The sequence below is a fragment of the Trichomycterus rosablanca genome, chromosome 16, assembly GCF_030014385.1.
Source record: "Trichomycterus rosablanca isolate fTriRos1 chromosome 16, fTriRos1.hap1, whole genome shotgun sequence".
Classification (NCBI taxonomy): domain Eukaryota; kingdom Metazoa; phylum Chordata; class Actinopteri; order Siluriformes; family Trichomycteridae; genus Trichomycterus; species Trichomycterus rosablanca.
Genome location: NC_086003.1, coordinates 24,380,056 through 24,398,989, shown reverse-complemented (window position 1 = coordinate 24,398,989; position 18,934 = coordinate 24,380,056). Strand labels below are relative to the sequence as shown.

The window sequence follows — 18,934 nt, the reverse complement described above, 5'->3', positions numbered from 1 at the left end:
GCAAACTACACACTAAACAGTGCGCAAGCGCAGCTGTCTTAGTATTTTAATAAGTAACCCTATATAGTGCAGTAGGGTGCAAATTAAACGCAACATGTTCTTCTTTGAACTGAGGTGGTTGCAGACCAGCTGTTGTATCAAACACTATTACCACCATCTACTGTACTGGAGCTTAGACAGACGCTGTTTTAATACAACGTGGTGAAAAAGTATTTGCCCTCTTAATTCTTTTTTCTTCTTTTTGTCACACTAAGGGGTAAAAATGACCCGCCAGTATGGTTGACATTAGAAAAAAACCCAATTTTTTCATCTTCGAATTTTGAGATTCATATTCGACAGACATGATTGGCGCATGTCGGGGCGTGTTGGGGAATGGTGGGTTTATTAGATCAGATAAAACCAGACCCGCCGTGACCCTAAGAAATAAAAAGCAGACACTGGTCATAACTATATACAATTGTTTGGCTGCTCCTGTATTTATGGGTCACCTCATCGGATCTGACCCAACCCTCATATTTTAGAAAGGCTTGGGACCAGCATTGCGAGCGCACTGACAAGTGCACCTCAGATTAAGTATACTGTTTTGGCCATTCCCTTTCCATTTCCATTGGCCATTCATGTATATGCACCACTGAGATTGAAATCCTGAATCTCCAGATCTCAGCAGTAGTGGGCTAGCGTACTTTACCACCGCACAACCTAAAAACCCTACATGGACATAGAAAATGAACATAGAGAAGACTATACAAGGGTTAACCACTTCAGATTTCACAGACAACCTTAGTAAACACGAAATACATTTTAAATGATAATTTATTAATAGAGGAAAAAACTGTCCAACATTTACTGCCCACTTACACAATTAAACAATTAATCAATAATTAGATTCATTTAGACTCAACATTATCTGCCATTTCACTTTAATAGAACCATTTCATCAATGTTAAGCAAAGTGGCATAAAATCAATTACTGAGTTATTGAAACACAGCAGTGCCACAGTTAACTGGAATCAACTTGAAACTATTGTGAATGTTCCAAGAAGGGTCTGGTTCACCAAAATGTCACCAAGAGCACTTTAACGATTTATCCATAAAGTCACAAAAGAACCCTGACAGACAATTATGGCAGGATTTTTCAGCCGAAAAAATGGGTCGCAGAGAAATAATAATAATTAAATAAACTTGTATGCAAAAGCCCCCTTATGGAGGCTTTATATTACACCTTGTAATCACAGTGAGACCTGATTGTACATAGAGTAAGATGCATTGATTGTGTTGCCTGGGTCGTGTCAAAAATGATGGACAAAATGTGGGTCGCTTAAAAAAAAGTTTGAAAAACTCTTATCTATGGAACTCCAACCATTGCTCACCTCATATATGGTCAACATTCATGATTACACTATTATTAACCAAGAGGACCATTAAGGCTGAACTTATATTTTATTAAAAAAGACATTAATTACCGAGCCTTTTTGGAATTTTTTTGGAAGACACAAAAACATTATACAATAAGAACATCAGTTGCAGTTGCAGAAATCAATGAAATTACAGGGCTGTAATGACGTGTTTTAAGTTTAAGTAAACTTCTGACTAACGATGTACTGTATACTTCAACATAATTTTCTGTAGGAACGGAAAGCTTTAAGGTAATGTTTCTACCCGTACCATTTGTAGGCGTGGGACCAATACCATAAGGATGGAAGTGTGAGTGATAAATACATTAAAAAATATTGCATTAACTTTTTTATTTAGTTTGTTATGAATATTTGAATACTGGCAAAATGTTAATCAAGTCAAAGACGTTATACGAAAAAAGCCCGCTTGAATTGTTATTATTAATATTATTAATGTTAATGTAAGTAAAGTGTGTAAAGTAAATCAATCACTGTGATCCATACAGCTGTTCTTCATTATAAAGTTGTTCATCTTGTATATATATATATATATATATGCCAGTAAAGCAAATAAATACAAATGCTAACGGCACACTTTCTGGGCGAAAAAACAGTCGCTGTTCAAGAGTAAGGAACCCCGGTACCTTCAGCAAGTGTGTTGGCTGGAGTAGTTCTGTTTTATTTACAATAAGACTAAAAAACAAATTAATATCAGTTTAACATTAATAAGTACATTATAAAAGCATCAGTACTTTTAGTGTAATAATAAATACCACGATTTTTCCGTCATGTATAATGTAATATTACTTTTACTGAATGCATTACAGATTTAGTCACCTTTTATTTCTTTGCTATCATACCTTAATTTTTATTTTAATTTCCAAACAAGGAAATGATCCATCCGTGTTTAACAGAAATAAACAATGCACATTGTTTACTACGTGTTTGCTGCATGAGATGTTAATTAAAAATCTACTGATACTAAGATAAGCTCTTATATTTAAGTAACCCAGCCCGTTGCTGATTTCTGTTTAAAAGTATTATATCTGTAGATTAATTGTAATAATCTGGCATGTGTGTTGCAGGAGAGATGCCAATGCTGCCATGCTTAGCAACTATGAGGTCAGTAATGATTCAGTTAACCTGAACAGTTTTTCAGTGTTTACCATGTTTTCAAAACCATATGCTTGAGGTATTTCTGATTTACATTGTAGGTCTATCAGTTGCTGATGGAGCTGAAAGAGAAGAGGAAAGAAAGTGTTAAAAACAAACACAGCACCGGACAGCAGAACCTTAACACAATCATGTATGAGGTTGGTTACACAGCCCTACTATGATGTTAATTTGCATTCCTAGGAAAAATAGTTTTTAACAATTGTAATTAGTCGACAGTTAATGGATAACTGACAAGCTTGTAGCATCCGATCACAATATAAAACCTCACTGTTAAAACTTGATCTATGTTTGATAAAAAAGAAGCATAATGTAGTGAACATAGAGGTAATGTAGAACAGTATGATGAACATAAACACAGTTTAACATGATGAAAGTAGATTTGAAGCAGTTAGTAACAAATAGTTTCTTACAAACGCTAACTAAACATGAATCTAAACAGATATGGATTCGTTAAATGAATTTTTATTCCAGATAGTTTTGGTGTGGATATTATATAATAAGCAGAGTTTTACCTTCACACTGGGACATAATGTAAAATATCCACACCATTTTTGTAAAACTAAATTACAAAATGTCACATACAGATCCACATGTGCAGAATTGAACATGCAGTCAGACTCCATACTCCTGCAAAGCAGCTTTACCGTTTGTAATTGTAATGAGCAATAGTTTAGTTTTATAAAAAAATTTATTTTTTAAATAACATAAATACATAAAGTTCAGATTACAAATGCGGCTGTACACAGAGCTGGTGCATTTGCACTAAAGGTTAGTCGAATGTTATTATTCTGTGTTGAACTGTACTGAACTGTACCAAAATCTGATTCAGAACATTCCCTAACTACCTACCTTTTGTTCTTAATATTCGAACATGCTCGATTTTCCTGTGCACTTCTCTGGCTGCTGCACCCATACTGCTAAGTATATAGTATAGTCTATAGTTTAGTATTTATGGAATACAGTCTAATACTTTTTTGTGTTACTAAGCGTTTACATTTAGGTCCATATTCTGTTCAGTTTTTAATTTATCGCTTTCGTGTGTCTGATCTTTTATTTTTATAGACTATTAAATACCTCTCCAAGACACCATGTGTTCACCAGAATCCTGAAATAGTAAAGGATTTTCTTACAGCAATGCTTCCCCACAAACTCACCAAGTAAGTACAGTTCACATTTTCACATTTGACCCATAAAATAACATTTACATTATTCACATGTACATTTTTTTTATTGGATTTGTTACACAGTGTAAGTTGTCTAGCCTTTACTGACAGGATCTGTAATTTGCATATATGTGGTAAACAGTGTGCAGTACACGTACTACTTTTTGACTTGTGTATTTAAATTTGCTTATTCTTGTGTAGTCAAAGGCAACAGCACAAAAACAGGCTGTTTTTTTTTTTCCTTTTTCCTTTTCATCTCACAGAGCAGAGAAACTTCAGCTCCTGAACCACAGACCACAGACGGCTGTCGAGATCCAGCTGGTTAGACTTTATTTCTCTTCCCTTTAATTTGTGCCCCTTTACTTCTGCCTGCCTCTCATTTCATGAATCATATGTTCCAGTGTTGGATGCAACTTTACCCTCTAGCAAGCACAGTTAAGGAATGTGTATGTTGTAATTTTTGCACATTGTATGTAATATTAACTCTGTGCCCCTATAGCTGGAATATAGGCAGAACCCATTGGGATCAGGCATTCTTAGAACATGGTTGGGTCAGAAAGTTTGCTTTAAACATGACGAACCAGACAAGATAAACAAGGATTAAAATGTACATAAAAATCTACTTTTACTCTCATTCTAAGTAAGTGTTCTATAAGAAGATCAGGAGGGTGGCAGTATGTGTTTTTGCAGTGCATAACAGCAGGACATGGGTCAAATTTGTTTAACTTTAAACCATAAATTTGCATCAGTGACCAACAGCACAACCGCTCTGTTGTGTTAATCTCTGACATGATGGTGCTTCATGCTAATACACAGTTGATCCAAGCAGCAGAGGTGCTTACCTTTTTAGGGTAACAGCTAATATTTGATGCAGTATTATTCAAACTGACTACAAATTATTTAAAAACATGTAGCAACGTTGTTCCTATTTAGTCAGAAAGCTGAAAGCAGCAGCAGCAGCAAGCAAAAGAGCAAGTCCAATTTTAAATGGCCAAAAAGAAACAAAATTATGTTTTCAGAGTGGCCCAGTCAAAGGCTTGACTTGTATACAATTTACATGGTGGGGTAGGTCATTAAATGGGCATTTACTTTTTCAGGTAGGTGTTGCAAAAAAAAAAAAAAAAAAAGTGTCATATACCAATGTGCAGCTAATTGTCCACATAAGGTAAATGATATGATGCTTAATTTGATTTTTTTTTTAAAAAGAAATAATTAGGATATGTTGTTGTGCATTTTTGTAGATGGTAGAAGAAAGTGAAGAACGATTGACTGAAGAACAGATTGATGAACTTATTCAGAAGGTCACAGAAATCCTTCCTGGAGATCCTGAACAAGAAAATGCTGCTGCAGGAGACGCTGAGATGGACGAAAGCACAGATCAGTGAATAAAAATCATCAGAACTGTTTATATTACACATGCTAGTCCTTACTCACCCAGGTTGGTGGGTGTCATGTGATGGGGTGGACAGATTTCAAGAAACTGATAGTTTGATTCTGGGTGGCAGCTGTAATGTGTGCATTATGCAACCAACCTATGTGATGGGGGGGAAGTAATTCTGGATGTGAGATGTCTTTCTGTTGCCATATTAAATTATTATTATTAAATTTGTAGAAAGCATTATGTTACACACAGATGTCACAAATCCCATTACAATTATTTACCTTTTTACTATGATTTGTGAAATTATAGTTATGCACAATGCTGATGGTAGCTTTCTTTACCTATTAGCAACATTAACAGGAGCAGGAGTGCTTTGGTTTTCTTTACATTAATGAGAGTTTGTATTGTATGTATATGAACAGTCATTAATAAAAACCTGTAAAATTACAGATATTTATGTTTTTAGGGTTTAGATATCTGTGTTCAAACTTTTTCATTTTTAAACTTTTAACAAATGTATGTGATTTTAAACAATTACAAACATGCATGCATGTACTCCAACATGCATGTTTGTACTGTACAAAGAGCAACTAGACTGATTGTTTTGTCAAAGCGTGATCTGTGTGTTGAAATGGGTTGGAGTAAAAAGGGAAGTTGAAGCTGCTTACACTTTCCCTTTTACATATTTCCTGTTCTCTATTTTTGTTTGTGCATTTGTAAACCAGTAGTACTTTTTAGAGATTTAGCTTGCCTTGTCCTGGCTGCTTGTGGATAACTTATTCAATATGCTGATTTTATATTTACTGACTTTTATATTTACTGAAAACACAAAAAAGAGGGGAGGAGATTTTAATGATTTATTAAGTGAAAAGAAGCCAACTTTAACAACAGCAGTTTTAATAGTAGTTTAGATAGAGGATTTTTTTTATTTATTATCATTGACAAAATTATTAAACAACACCTGAAGGCAAAAACCTTAACGTCCCTATCAAGACAGTTGGTTTGATACAAGTAGAAGGTTAATGAAACTATAAATCATCCCCAGACAGGTGAGACACAATATTTTGCAATGTGCCCTAAGAGTTTTTGATAAGAAAGGTGAGAAAAAGCCTGCAGTCTCTAGAAAAGAGTTGCAGGGTGATCTGAAAGCAGAGGGAAAACATTTTCACAGAGAACAATAACAAATTTACACTACACTACAATCATCTCTTATTTTACACCCCACATAAAGCTCCTTTGCTAAATCAACACTATTGAACGAATTCCTGCTGACTCAGTCCTCCCAAAAAAAGTGTGGTCTGTTACAGACACAACACCACTGTGGTGGCTGCATACTTCAGCCTATGTAGTGTAAGTGGAGTGTAGTGTTGTATAGTGGAGTGTAGTGTTGTATAGTGTGTAGTGTAAGTGGAGTGGAGTGTTGTATAGTGGAGTGTAGTGTTGTATAGTGTGTAGTGTAAGTGGAGTGGAGTGGAGTGTTGTTAAGTGGAGTGTAAGTGGAGTGTTGTATAGTGTGTAGTGTAAGTGTAGTGTTGTATAGTGTAGTGTAAATGGAGTGGAGTGTTGTATAGCGTAGTGGAGTGTAAGTGGAGTGTAGTGTTGTATAGTGGAGTGTGTAAGTGGAGTAGTGTATAGTGTAGTGTGGAGTGGAGTGTTGTATAGTGGAGTGTGTAAGTGGAGTGTAAGTGGTGTAGTGTAAATGGAGTGTAGTGTTGTATAGTGGAGTGTGTAAGTGGAGTAGTGTATAGTGTAGTGTGGAGTGGAGTGTTGTATAGTGGAGTGTGTAGTGGAGTGTAAGTGGAGTAGTGTAAATGGAGTGTAGTGTTGTATAGTGTAGTGTAAGTGGAGTGTAGTGGAGAGTGTAGTGTTGTGTAGTGGAGTGTAAGTGGAGTTGTAGTGTGTAGTGGAGTGTAAGTGGAGTAGTGTGTAGTGTTGTATAGTGTAGTGTGTAGTGGAGTGTACGTGGTGGAGTGTAAGTGTAGTGTGTAGTGAAGTGTAAGTGGAGTAGTGTATAGTGTGTGTAGTGGAGTAGTGTAGTGTTGTGTAAGTGGAGTGTGAGTGTAGTGGAGTGTGTAGCGTAGTGTTGTATAGTGTAGTGTGTAAGTGTAGTGGAGTGTGTAGTTGAGTGTAAGTGGAGTAGTGTTGTATAGTGTAGTGTGTAAGTGTAGTGGAGTGTAAGTGGAGTGGAGTGTTGTATAGTGTAGTGTGTAAGTGTAGTGGAGTGTAAGTGTAGCGTGTAGTGGAGTGTAGTGGAGTGTGTAGCGTAGTGTAGTGTTGTATAGTGTAGTGTGTAATTGGAGTGTAGTGGAGTGTAAGTGGAGTAGTGTAGTGTGGAGTGGAGTGTAGTGTTGTATAGTGTAGTGTGTAAGTGGAGTTGTGTAGTGGAGTGTAAGTGGAGTGTAGTAGTGTGTAAGTGGAGTGTAAGTGGAGTATTGTAGTGTATAGTGTAGTGTAAGTGGAGTGTAGTGTTGTGTAGTGTGTCAGTGGAGTGTAGTGGAGTGTGAAGTGTAGTATAGTGTAGTGTTGTATAGTGTCATGTGTAGTGGAGTAGTGTGTAAGTGGAGTGTAAGTGGAGTAGTGTGTAGTGGAGTACGTGGAGTAATGTAGTGTGTAGTGGAGTGTAAGTGTAGTGGAGTGTGTAGTGTAAGTGGAGTGTAGTGTTGTATAGTGTAGTGTGTAAGTGGAGTGTAGTGTAGTGTAGTGTGTAAGTGGAGTGTAGTGTTGTATAGTGTAGTGGAGTGTAGTGGAGTGTGTAGCGTAGTGTAAGTGGAGTGTAGTGTTGTATAGTGTAGTGTGTAAGTGGAGTGGAGTGTGTAGTGGAGTGTAAGTGGAGTAGTGTGTACTGTTGTGTAAGTGGAGTGTGTAGTGGAGTGTAGTGTTGTATAGTGTAGTGTGTAAGTGGAGTGTAGTGGAGTGTGTAGGGGAGTGTAGTGTTGTATAGTGGAGTGTAGTGTTGTATAGTGTAGTGTGTAGTGTATGTGTAGTGGAGTGTGTAGTGTAGTATAGTGTAGTGTAAGTGGAGTGTAGTGTTGTATAGTGTTAGTGTAGTGTGAAGTGTAAGTGGAGTAGTATAGTGTAGTGTGGAGTGTAGTGTTGTATAGTGTAGTGTGTAAGTGGAGTAGTGTGTAGTGGAGTGTAAGTGGAGTGTAGTGTTGTATAGTGTAGTGTAAGTGGAGTTGTGGAGTGTAAGTGGAGTGTAGTGTTGTATAGTGTAGTGTGTGAGTGGAGTGTGTAGTGAAGTGTAAGTGGAGTAGTGTATAGTGTAGTGTGGAGTGTAAGTGGAGTGTAGTGTTGTATAGTGTAGTAGTGTGTAGTGGAGTGTAAGTGGAGTGTAGTGTTGTATAGTGTAGTGTAAGTGGAGTTGTGGAGTGTAAGTGGAGTGTAGTGTTGTATAGTGTAGTGTGTAAGTGGAGTGGAGTGTAAGTGGTGTAGTGTGTAGTGGAGTGTAAGTAGTGTATTGTGGAGTGTAAGTGGAGTAGTGTAGTGTGTAGTGTAGTGGAGTGTAAGTGTAGTGTAGTGTTGTATAGTGGAGTGTGGAGTGGAGTGTAAGTGGAGTAGTGTATAGTGTAGTGTGGAGTGTAAGTGGTGTAGTGTAGTGTGGAGTATAAGTGGAGTGTGTAGTGGAGTGTAGGTGGAGTAGTGTATAGTGGAGTGGAGTGTAAGTGGAGTAGTGTAGTGTATAGTGTAGTGTGGAGTGTAAGTGTAGTGTAGTGTTGTATAGTGTAGTAGTGTGTAGTGGAGTGTAAGTGGAGTGTAGTGTTGTATAGTGTAGTGTAAGTGGAGTTGTGGAGTGTAAGTGGAGTGTAGTGTTGTATAGTGTAGTGTGTAAGTGGAGTGGAGTGTAAGTGGTGTAGTGTATAGTGGAGTGTGTAGTGGAGTGTAAGTAGTGTATTGTGGAGTGTAAGTGGAGTAGTGTAGTGTGTAGTGTAGTGGAGTGTAAGTGTAGTGTAGTGTTGTATAGTGGAGTGTGGAGTGGAGTGTAAGTGGAGTAGTGTATAGTGTAGTGTGGAGTGTAAGTGGTGTAGTGTAGTGTGGAGTATAAGTGGAGTGTAGGTGGAGTAGTGTATAGTATAGTGGAGTGTAAGTGGAGTAGTGTAGTGTATTGTGTAGTGGAGTGTAAGTGGAGTAGTGTTGAGTGTAAGTGGAGTGTAGTGTTGTATTGTGTGTGTGTGTGTGTGTGTGTGTGTGTGTGTGTGTGTGTGTGTGTGTGTGTGTGTGTGTGTGTGAGAGAGAGTTAGTTTGACTGCGTGTGTGACAGTGTACAGAAGAATTAGTTTCAGGTGGATCTGATGGAGATGTACAATATTTCTTTTCAAATAAAGAAGAGCAACGAATGATTCATGTAATCATGGACGCTGGCAATTGCACGACTTTCTCCAGAAGTCTGGCGGTCTGTATGTTCTTACTGTCCACATGGGCAATGCGGATGTTTCTCCAAAACAATGTAACAGTGATCTGGAGTATATGAGAGACTGTAGAATGGAGTTGTTGTATTACGGTAAGATATGAATGGCTGTATTTGTTCAAAATAGTTCATGTGTGGTTAACGTTAACAGTATCATTTTAGTTCTGAATCCTGACAGAGAAGTATGTTGATCCTTCAGTTTGTTATCATTTTCAGACCACCTTAAAAAGCTGCTGAAGCGGCCGTTAGGCGTCGACATTTACTGTCATTTTTTAAAAGTAACTTCAGTTTTTCCAATATTTTCAAGTGATCTTTAAGTGATCATACTTAACATGTCATTAAAATTATTTACGTATACATTACGTTTATGCAAAGGTTTAAACACCCGTACCCTGAAGTTTTGGTTTTTAAAGTTTAAATAAACGAACACATAATCTACAGGAAAACGCATGTGGCATTTTAATATACAATTATGCATTAAAAGTCCAAAAGCGTCTCACTTTTTGAGGATGTTTTAATTTATTTCCACTTTTGACCACGAGTATCGAAAAAAACTGCTGCCGACCGACATCTGTTTTCAAGTCAGCAACTTTTAAGGAGGAACGAAAAAGTTAAATGTGAAACTAGATATCGTCACAGCTCTCGTTATTTAGCCAGTTGTCTTCTCATTGTAATGCAACACACTGCTCTAATAACTAGTTTAAACTTAACAACTGTGATAATTTTAGTATAAATCCTAATTTTAATTTAAATAAACACTCAAACTTCGACACGACCGCTAAGCTAGTGTGTTTTAGCTCGTACCTGCATTTTTAGCAACTTCAGTGGTGGGCCGCTCTAAACTAATGTATTTATATTATCTCTAAAATATTAGTTTTAAAATGTTAGACAGAAATCTTTGTGATTTCTTCCTTTCATAAATAAATTGTGTTAATTTGATAGTTTTCGTTTGTGTGTATTTGAAAAACCTGAAACGGTAACGAGAAGCTGCAGTGATTTTTAATGTATTAAAAATGACCTCACGAGAGGCCGTGCATTACTGTTATGATTTTAGCACGGGGAAAGAAGTTTTAGGCACTCCGCTTCGCGTCGTGCCAAAAACGTCATCCCCGTGCTAAAATCACAGTAATGCACGGCCTCTCGTGGCTTATTGCTTTAACAAAAAGGATTTACAAGCTTTGATATCTGACAGAGGGAGAATTGTGTTGGTAAGTACTGACTTAGTAGGGTTTCCAAACATTTGCTCATGCAACAATTACGAGTTTGTCAAATACAGTAACTGTGGATTTGCTGCAGATGTTTTGTTTAGTTCTTAATACTTTAAAAATCTTTAAGGGTTTACAGCTGTACTGTACTAAACACCTACAGTGGGGGAAATAAGTATTTAATCCCCTGCTGATTTTGTAAGTTTACCCCCTTACAAAGACTTGAACAGTCTATAATTTTTATGGAAGGTTTATTTTAACAGAGAGAGACAGAATATCAACAAAAAATCCAGAAAAAAAACATTAAATAAAAGTTATAAATTAATTTGTATTTAATTAAGGGAAATAAGTATTTGATCCCCTACCAACCAGCAAGAATTCTGACCCCCACAGACCGGTTATGTGCCCATCAGGCACACAAATTAGTCCTGTCCCTATATAAAAGACTCCTGTCACAGAATCAGTTTCTTCCGTTCAAATCCCTCGACCACCATGGACAAGACCAAAGAGCTATCAAAGGACGTCAGGGACAAGATTGTAGACCTGCACAAGGCTGGAATGGGCTACAAGACCATCAGCAAGAAGCTTGGTGAGAAAGAGACCACTGTTGGTGCAATCATTCGAAAATGGAAGAAATACAAGATCACAGTCAATCACCCTCACTCTGGAGCTCCATGCAAGATCTCACCTGGTGGGGTAAGAATGATTCTGAGAAAGGTGAGGTCAGTCCAGAATTACACGGGAGGAGCTTGTCAATGATCTCAAGGGAGCTGGGAGCACAGTCACCAAGAAAACCATTGGTAACACACTTCGCCGTAATGGATTGAGATCCTGCAAAGTCCCTTTGCTCAAGAAGGCTCATGTACAGGCCCGTCTGAAGTTTGCCAATGAACACCTGAATGATTCAGAGAAAGCTTGGGAGAATTTGATATGGTCAGATGAGACCAAAATTGAGCTCTTTGGCATCAACTCCACTCGCCGTGTTTGGAGGCAAAGAAATGTCCGGTGGGGATGGTGTTCTTGGGGTCATATCCAGCATTTCTCTGCTCCCAGCTCCCTTGAGATCATTGACAAGCTCCTCCCGTGTAATTCTGGACTGACCTCACCTATCTCAGAATCATTCTTACCCCACCAGGTGAGATCTTGCATGGAGCTCCAGAGTGAGGGTGATTGACTGTGATCTTGTATTTCTTCCATTTTCGAATTATTGCACCAACAGTGGTCTCTTTCTCACCAAGCTTCTTGCTGATGGTCTTGTAGCCCATTCCAGCCTTGTGCAGGTCTACAATCTTGTCCCTGACGTCCTTTGATAGCTCTTTGGTCTTGTCCATGGTGGTCGAGGGATTTGAACGGAAGAAACTGATTCTGTGACAGGAGTCTTTTATATAGGGACAGGACTAATTTGTGTGCCTGATGGGCACATAACCGGTCTGTGGGGGTCAGAATTCTTGCTGGTTGGTAGGGGATCAAATACTTATTTCCCTTAATTAAATACAAATTAATTTATAACTTTTATTTAATGTTTTTTTTCTGGATTTTTTGTTGATATTCTGTCTCTCTCTGTTAAAATAAACCTTCCATAAAAATTATAGACTGTTCAAGTCTTTGTAAGGGGGTAAACTTACAAAATCAGCAGGGGATTAAATACTTATTTCCCCCACTGTAGGTGTTTAGTACAGTACAGCTGTAAACCCTTAAAGATTTTTAAAGTATTAAGAACTAAACAAAACATCTGCAGCAAATCCACAGTTACTGTATTTGACAAACTCGTAATTGTTGCATGAGCAAATGTTTGGAAACCCTACTAAGTCAGTACTTACCAACACAATTCTCCCTCTGTCAGATATCAAAGCTTGTAAATCCTTTTTGTTAAAGCAATAAGCCACGAGAGGCCGTGCATTACTGTGATTTTAGCACGGGGATGACGTTTTTGGCACGACGCGAAGCGGAGTGCCTAAAACTTCTTTCCCCGTGCTAAAATCATAACAGTAATGCACGGTCTCGAGTGGCTTATTGCTTTTATAAAACGGCGGTCAACATAAAATATAATAAATACAACAATGTTTAATTCATAAATGTATTTATTGTGTATAAACTTACAATAAAGCATTCTTCCGCGACGCAAAATAGTTCGATTAACAGTGTTGCTAGGCAACATGAGGGCGAAAATAACATTAATTTTTTCTATTCAGTGGCGTATTAATATGGAATGATGTGAGGTGGTCATAGGTGTGCGTTTATCAGGGATTTTACAACGGCTTCGAACGCGGCTCAGCCAATCAGATTTTAGGACCGGAACTATCCGTTTTATAAAGCCTTTTTTTTTATACTTGTTTTATCCATTTTGGATCCACTATTCTTTGTAGAATAGTTAAAACTTACTAACTTTTCCCCCCTTTTTCTGTCCCAAACATACTTTTGATAGTATTAATTAAAGTTCAATTTTTATTTAATCAGTCCACAGCACTTGATTTTTAAATACCATTGGATGACTGGCAAACTGATAAATTCCTCTTGTTTTACAGATGTTAACTATTACCAAATGTGTTTCCTGGAACTTTTACACCACTAAATTATTAATCTAAGCATCTGTATGTGTATTTTAACTAAATATACAAGTTTGTGCTTAAAAGCCCTCCAAAGTGGCTAAATGAATGAAATTCAGTAAAGATGAGTGGGCCACAATTCCTCTGTAACAGAATAAGCAGAAGGATTAGGTTGCAGTAATTGCTGTTGAAGACGTCAAAATCAGTTATTACATTTAAGCAGCAGTAATCTTCTCACATGGGTGATATACGTAGATTGCAATTCTCTTTAATTACTGAAGATGGTAGTTTAAAAACGATTCTTAAACTAAAAATGGTTTTCCTTATTACTGTTTGTATGCAGTCTGAAACTATTTAGTGTGGCATATGTAAAAATAGAAAATCGGAAGGAAGTAAATACTTTCTACATCACTTTTGTTAACCATTGACTTTTAACTTTATGTATTCATGTTTTTACAGCTTAAGTGAAAACATTTTGGGTGGATATATCCTATGTCCAACAGTATGTGGACACCTGACCATGAGCTTATTGGGCATCTTATTCCAAAAGCATGGGCATTAATGTGGAGTTAGCCCCCATTTGAGCTATAACAGCTTCCACTCTTTTTACAAGAATTTGGAGTGTATCTATAAATATTTCTGTCCATTCAGTCTAAAGATCATTGTGAGGGCAGACATTTGTCAGGCACGTGATTGGTGTTTTAATTAATTCTAAAAGTGTTAATGGGGTTGAGGTTAAGGGTTTGTGCAGGGCACTGGACACAACAAATTCATTGAAGCATCATTTATACTCACCTCATTTATACTCGGGGGCACTATTATTTTTGTTTAGGAAAGGGCCCTTCCCAAATTGCTGTCAAGTTGAAAGTATATCTTTTATTTCATTTTAATAATTGTATTCACCTGTTAGTAATGTGAGTGGCTAAATTACCTGAACTCATATATCATAAGGAGGGGTGTTCACGTACTGATTTATCAATAGACCATTTTCTGACTGGCCTTGTCTTATTTGTCATGTTGACTATTATTTTTCTTTTTTTTTCAGGGGCCATTGAGCGTATCAGTTACCATTTGCCAGGACTTGATGTAGCTATCAGCCCTTAAGCAAAGTTTTAGTGACCTTCCCTCCCCCTACCATTCTTTCCACCCTGCATTCCTCTGTTCTTGCATTACCAACCTTTGGGTCTAATGTTCTCTTGTTTGAGTTTGTTTTGTTTTTGTACTTTCTGTTTTTATACATTTTTTTTTCCTTTTGCATTGAAAGACTAAGGTCCATACTGGCACGGTTCACATTTTCTGGACTTGTATCATGAGGAAACAGACTTGTAATGTCTTGCTGGCTTTCGTGGTCATCAGCTCCATCACAATGTTTTACCTCAGCCTTAGTACTATGGAATGCAGAAACCCTAAATCTGGGACCTCTTGGAGTGTATGGTCTTCAAACCAACGTTTTAGCCTGAATCGGAGTTCTCCCTTGACCGGTGAGAACATTCCTCTCATTTTTGTTGGTGGTGTCCCACGTAGTGGCACCACTCTAATGCGGGCCATGCTAGATGCCCACCCAGAGGTGCGCTGTGGAGAGGAGACTCGAGTCATTCCCCGCCTCTTAGCTTTGCAGGCCAGCTGGAGCCGGTCATCCCATGAGAAAATGCGCTTAAATGAGGCTGGTGTGACTGACGAGGTCTTAGACTCAGCTATCCGTGCCTTCCTTCTGGAGATAATAGTGGGCCATGGTGAACCAGCCCCACGACTCTGTAACAAGGACCCATTTGCTCTGAAATCACTGACATACCTCTCCAAACTCTTTCCAAATGCCAAATTTGTGTTGATGCTGCGCGATGGCCGGGCCACTGTTCACTCCATGATATCACGCAAGGTGACCATTACAGGATTTGACTTGACGAGTTATAGGGACTGTCTGGTGAAGTGGAACAGAGCGGTGGAGGTCATGTATGAGCAGTGCCAGTCTGCACCAGAGGGGATTTGCCTACCTGTGCACTACGAACAGTTAGTGTTAAATCCAGAGAAGGTCATGCAAAAGCTGGTTCAGTTTCTGAAGTTGCCCTGGGACCAGGCTGTGCTTCACCATGAGCAGCTGATCGGAAAAGCTGGAGGAGTGTCCCTCTCCAAGTAAGTGACGTCCTAGGTTTTAGCAAAAATAAACAATTCTTGGTGTAAGTGGGGTCTAACTAACTTGATCACCACTTTTGCAGGTTGGAACGGTCCACTGATCAAGTATTCAATCCAGTAAATACAGAGGCCCTGTCTAAGTGGGTGGGAAACATCCCAGATGATGTAGTGAAACAAATGGCTGAAGTTGCACCCATGCTAAAACGTCTAGGATATGACCCTTTGGGTAACCCTCCAAATTATAACAAGCTTAAGCTTATACCCCTGAGAAACCCTCAACTGGTAAGTAAATGAACACACTGCCATTATTTAATTAACTGACAAATTAAAAAACAACAAACTTAACTATAACAATAGTAAAAAATAAAAATGCAATAAAATCTTTGTTTAAAGGTCTTGCTTATGGATTTTGCATTTTGCCAACAAGCTAAAGTAATGTGTAACAAACAGTAATGAACCATAAATCTTAAACTTCAGCTTATATTAGACTTGTATTTGTTTAAATGCCGACACTGTCAAATAATTAGCATATAAAATAAAATTAGAACTGAACACTCATTATATTATATTATTACATATTATTTTTTTTACATATTGTTACCCTGTGGTAACAAAAATTTACCTGGACATGTTATTTAAATTGTGCTGTTAAGAGGCATGACGGCACATTAGGTAGTTTTAGTGCATTACAGCTCCAAAATCCTGGGGAATCCAGTTACTGTGTAAAGTTTAGCATGTTCTTCTTGTAAATACATTTATTTTTTGCTATTCTAGTTCCCTCCCAAAACACTCCAGCCCCAATGTGTGTGTGTGAATGAGTGAGTAATAGTCTGCGATAGATTGGCACATTGCACTGCAACCCTAAACATGGTTTATAAAGCAGAGCAAATGATCACTGGTGTAATATGCTGCCCATGAACTTTTAAATCTGCACTTATTATTTTAATTTACAACCCCAAATCAGAAAAAGTTGGGACAGTATGGAAAATGCAAATAAAAACTTTGGGTTTCTTACATTTACTTCGACTTTTATTTAATTGCAGACAGAATAAATCCAAGATATTTCATGTTTTGTCTAGTCAACTTAATTTGCTAATATACATACATTCCTGCATGTCAGGCCTGCAACACAGTCCACAAAAGTTGGGACAGTAAAGCATTTATCACTTTGTAATGTTGCAATTTCTTTTCACATCATTTAAAAGACTCTTTGGCATCAATGATACTACGCGATGAAGTGTTTCAAGTGTTACTTTGTCACATTCTTTCTTCAAACACATTTTTTTGTTTCAAAATTCTTCACACATTCTCTATTGGGGACAGGGCAGGACTGCGGGCAGGCCAGTCCAGTACCCGTACCCTCTTCTTCCGTGGCCATCCATAATAATGTAATTCTGATCAACGTAATTTTTTATTTGATTTTACAAATCCCCTCTGCTTTTTTTCATTTCCTCCATTGTCTCTGAACTTCTGAAATTAAAAAGAATGTAGAATAACTGGTAGTTTTTCAGTAAATTAAAGTAAATAAGTAAATTACAATTACTGTAAATCAGTTTTAAGAACTTCTTTACATGTCCACTCTTAATATTAATATTATTATTAGTTAATATTATTATTAATACCAAAATTGATTGCTGCCAAATAATAACAGCAGGTGACCAGAGTAAAGTAACAACATTCACCATGTTGGCTCACTCCCGAACCCAAATCTTTGCAGGTCACTTGTTCTACAGGGCCAGTTTTGAGAAACCCTGATTCTTTATACTGTGTGAGTGGATGTTGTATCTATGTATGATCTGTCAATCTATCAATCTATCTATCTAGACAATAAGTTGCCATGTATATTATTGGTCTCATTAGTGCGGTGCTATCTGTATTCTCACAGGAAACCAATTTATAGAGGAAGTGAATATGTGTTGCATAGTCTGACTGTATTTTTTTTTTCTCAGCTTAAGGAAGCCAAAGAAAACACAGAAGTGTTGCAACCAAGCTGATCTGTGCTGAATTTGACATGAAAGACTCATGTCATGCACAAGTGAATTCTACATTTAAGTTACAGAAAATAACCTTTGGATACAGACTTTAATGCTGTGAAATGTTGACTGATACCTCAAAATCAGAAGGGCTGTCATTTACAGATAAGGGATTAGTTATCACCTACAAAGTTAAAGATGTGTTAGTATTTTGGGACAGTGGTAGCCTAGTGGGTAGGGCTTAGGGCTATCAACTGCAAGAGTCTGAATCCCAGCTCTGCCATTCAGCCACTGTTGGGTCCTTGAGCAAGGCCCTTAACCCTCTCTACTCCAGGGGCACTGCAATGGCTGACCCTGCACTCTGACCCCAGCTTCCAAACAAGCTGGGATATGCAAAGAAAGATTTTCCTTGTACTGTACACCTGTATATGTATATATGACAAATAAAGGCAATTTATTCTATTTTATTTTCTAATATTTATTTAATATTTTATGTAGTGGTATGCAATTTGACTTAAAATAATTTTACTACATTTTACTATTTCTAAACTGCAGTGTTACTAATGTGGAGTCATGGCACTGTGTATTGTGCTTGTATGAGTGCATCAGATACAACAGCAAATCTGGGGATTTAAAATAATGTTTAAATGCACTGGCCTTCTTATTAGGCACACACTGTTAACACTCATTGTAGGTGTGCAGTTGGGGACTGAAGCTATTGCTTTGTGTCCAATGTGTTGTTATTCTTCTTTCTTTAATAAGCTTATTACAGATGGATGTTGGCTTTATATTTTTGGATGGTGCACTATTCTTCTCCCAGCAATGACAATGACAAAAATCCCAAGAGCACTGCAGCACTTAATACCAGCAAAACACACACATACTACACATTTACCAGATAGTGTTTTATGGGACTCCCTTTATGAAAAGTAAATAGAAGTTAACGCGATTTAAAAAAAAAAATCTTAATACACAGTTATTGTCTATAGTAATGTACTTTTACACACTGTCCCTTCTAGTTTTTATCCTTCTATTTTCATCTGTGTCAGTAAACTGTGAAAGCTATTTCAAAAGCAAAAGTGGTAGTAGTAGTAGTTCAGGGTAGATTTTGAGGTATGTTTTAAATAGATTCACCCTCATGCTGAACGTGCTATTGGTGATGTGGCCAATTACTTTTATTTTAATTAATAATTCCAAAGCACTTGTTTTAAAACGTCACTGCATATCTGTTGTTTTGCATACTTTAGCAGTTGACTTTTGTGACTTGTGTGGAGTCTGCGGGTTAAGTTTCCTTTCGATGACTTTTTCATACAGATAATCTTCGTGCAGGCAATGCAGCACAGTAAAACCATAGACCACTACTGCTGTGTCAGCTAAACCACCACTTCTGACCAGGGTTTTCAGATTGCTTTGACATTTACTATTCCCCCTAATTACCAGTTTCTAAATGCAGTGAAATCTTTTTGCTTTCCACTTTTTTACACAGTTCAAAGCTTTAGAGAAAAAGTTTACAATTCTAAATGACAATTCCTTGTCTGTTAATTACATTTTGATAATTTAA

At 37.5% G+C, this 18,934-nt stretch overlaps 2 protein-coding genes across 4 annotated transcripts; both read left to right on the top strand.

The window, feature by feature from the left end:
* The first annotated feature begins 1,671 nt into the window (after positions 1 to 1,671).
* crcp (calcitonin gene-related peptide-receptor component protein) lies at positions 1,672 to 5,561 on the top strand. Of its 2 annotated transcripts, none has more exons than XM_063011700.1 (6): positions 1,672 to 1,704; positions 2,480 to 2,516; positions 2,609 to 2,707; positions 3,633 to 3,727; positions 3,997 to 4,054; positions 4,975 to 5,561. In XM_063011700.1, exons 1-6 carry the CDS (start codon positions 1,697 to 1,699, stop codon positions 5,116 to 5,118), a joined length of 441 nt encoding a protein of 146 aa, XP_062867770.1. In that variant the 5' UTR covers positions 1,672 to 1,696; the 3' UTR covers positions 5,119 to 5,561. The 2 variants fall into 2 exon arrangements, with proteins under 2 accessions (XP_062867770.1, XP_062867771.1); XM_063011701.1 differs by lacking the exon at positions 1,672 to 1,704 and adding an exon at positions 1,835 to 1,855.
* A 3,751-nt stretch (positions 5,562 to 9,312) lies between these two features.
* On the top strand, positions 9,313 to 17,835 carry tpst1l (tyrosylprotein sulfotransferase 1, like). Of its 2 annotated transcripts, XM_063011441.1 has the most exons (4): positions 9,313 to 9,612; positions 14,316 to 15,400; positions 15,484 to 15,682; positions 17,350 to 17,835. In XM_063011441.1, exons 2-4 carry the CDS (start codon positions 14,580 to 14,582, stop codon positions 17,392 to 17,394), a joined length of 1,065 nt encoding a protein of 354 aa, XP_062867511.1. In that variant the 5' UTR covers positions 9,313 to 9,612; positions 14,316 to 14,579; the 3' UTR covers positions 17,395 to 17,835. The 2 variants fall into 2 exon arrangements, with proteins under 2 accessions (XP_062867511.1, XP_062867512.1); XM_063011442.1 differs by lacking the exon at positions 9,313 to 9,612 and having other exon boundaries at positions 14,178 to 15,400.
* The last annotated feature ends 1,099 nt before the right edge of the window (positions 17,836 to 18,934 follow it).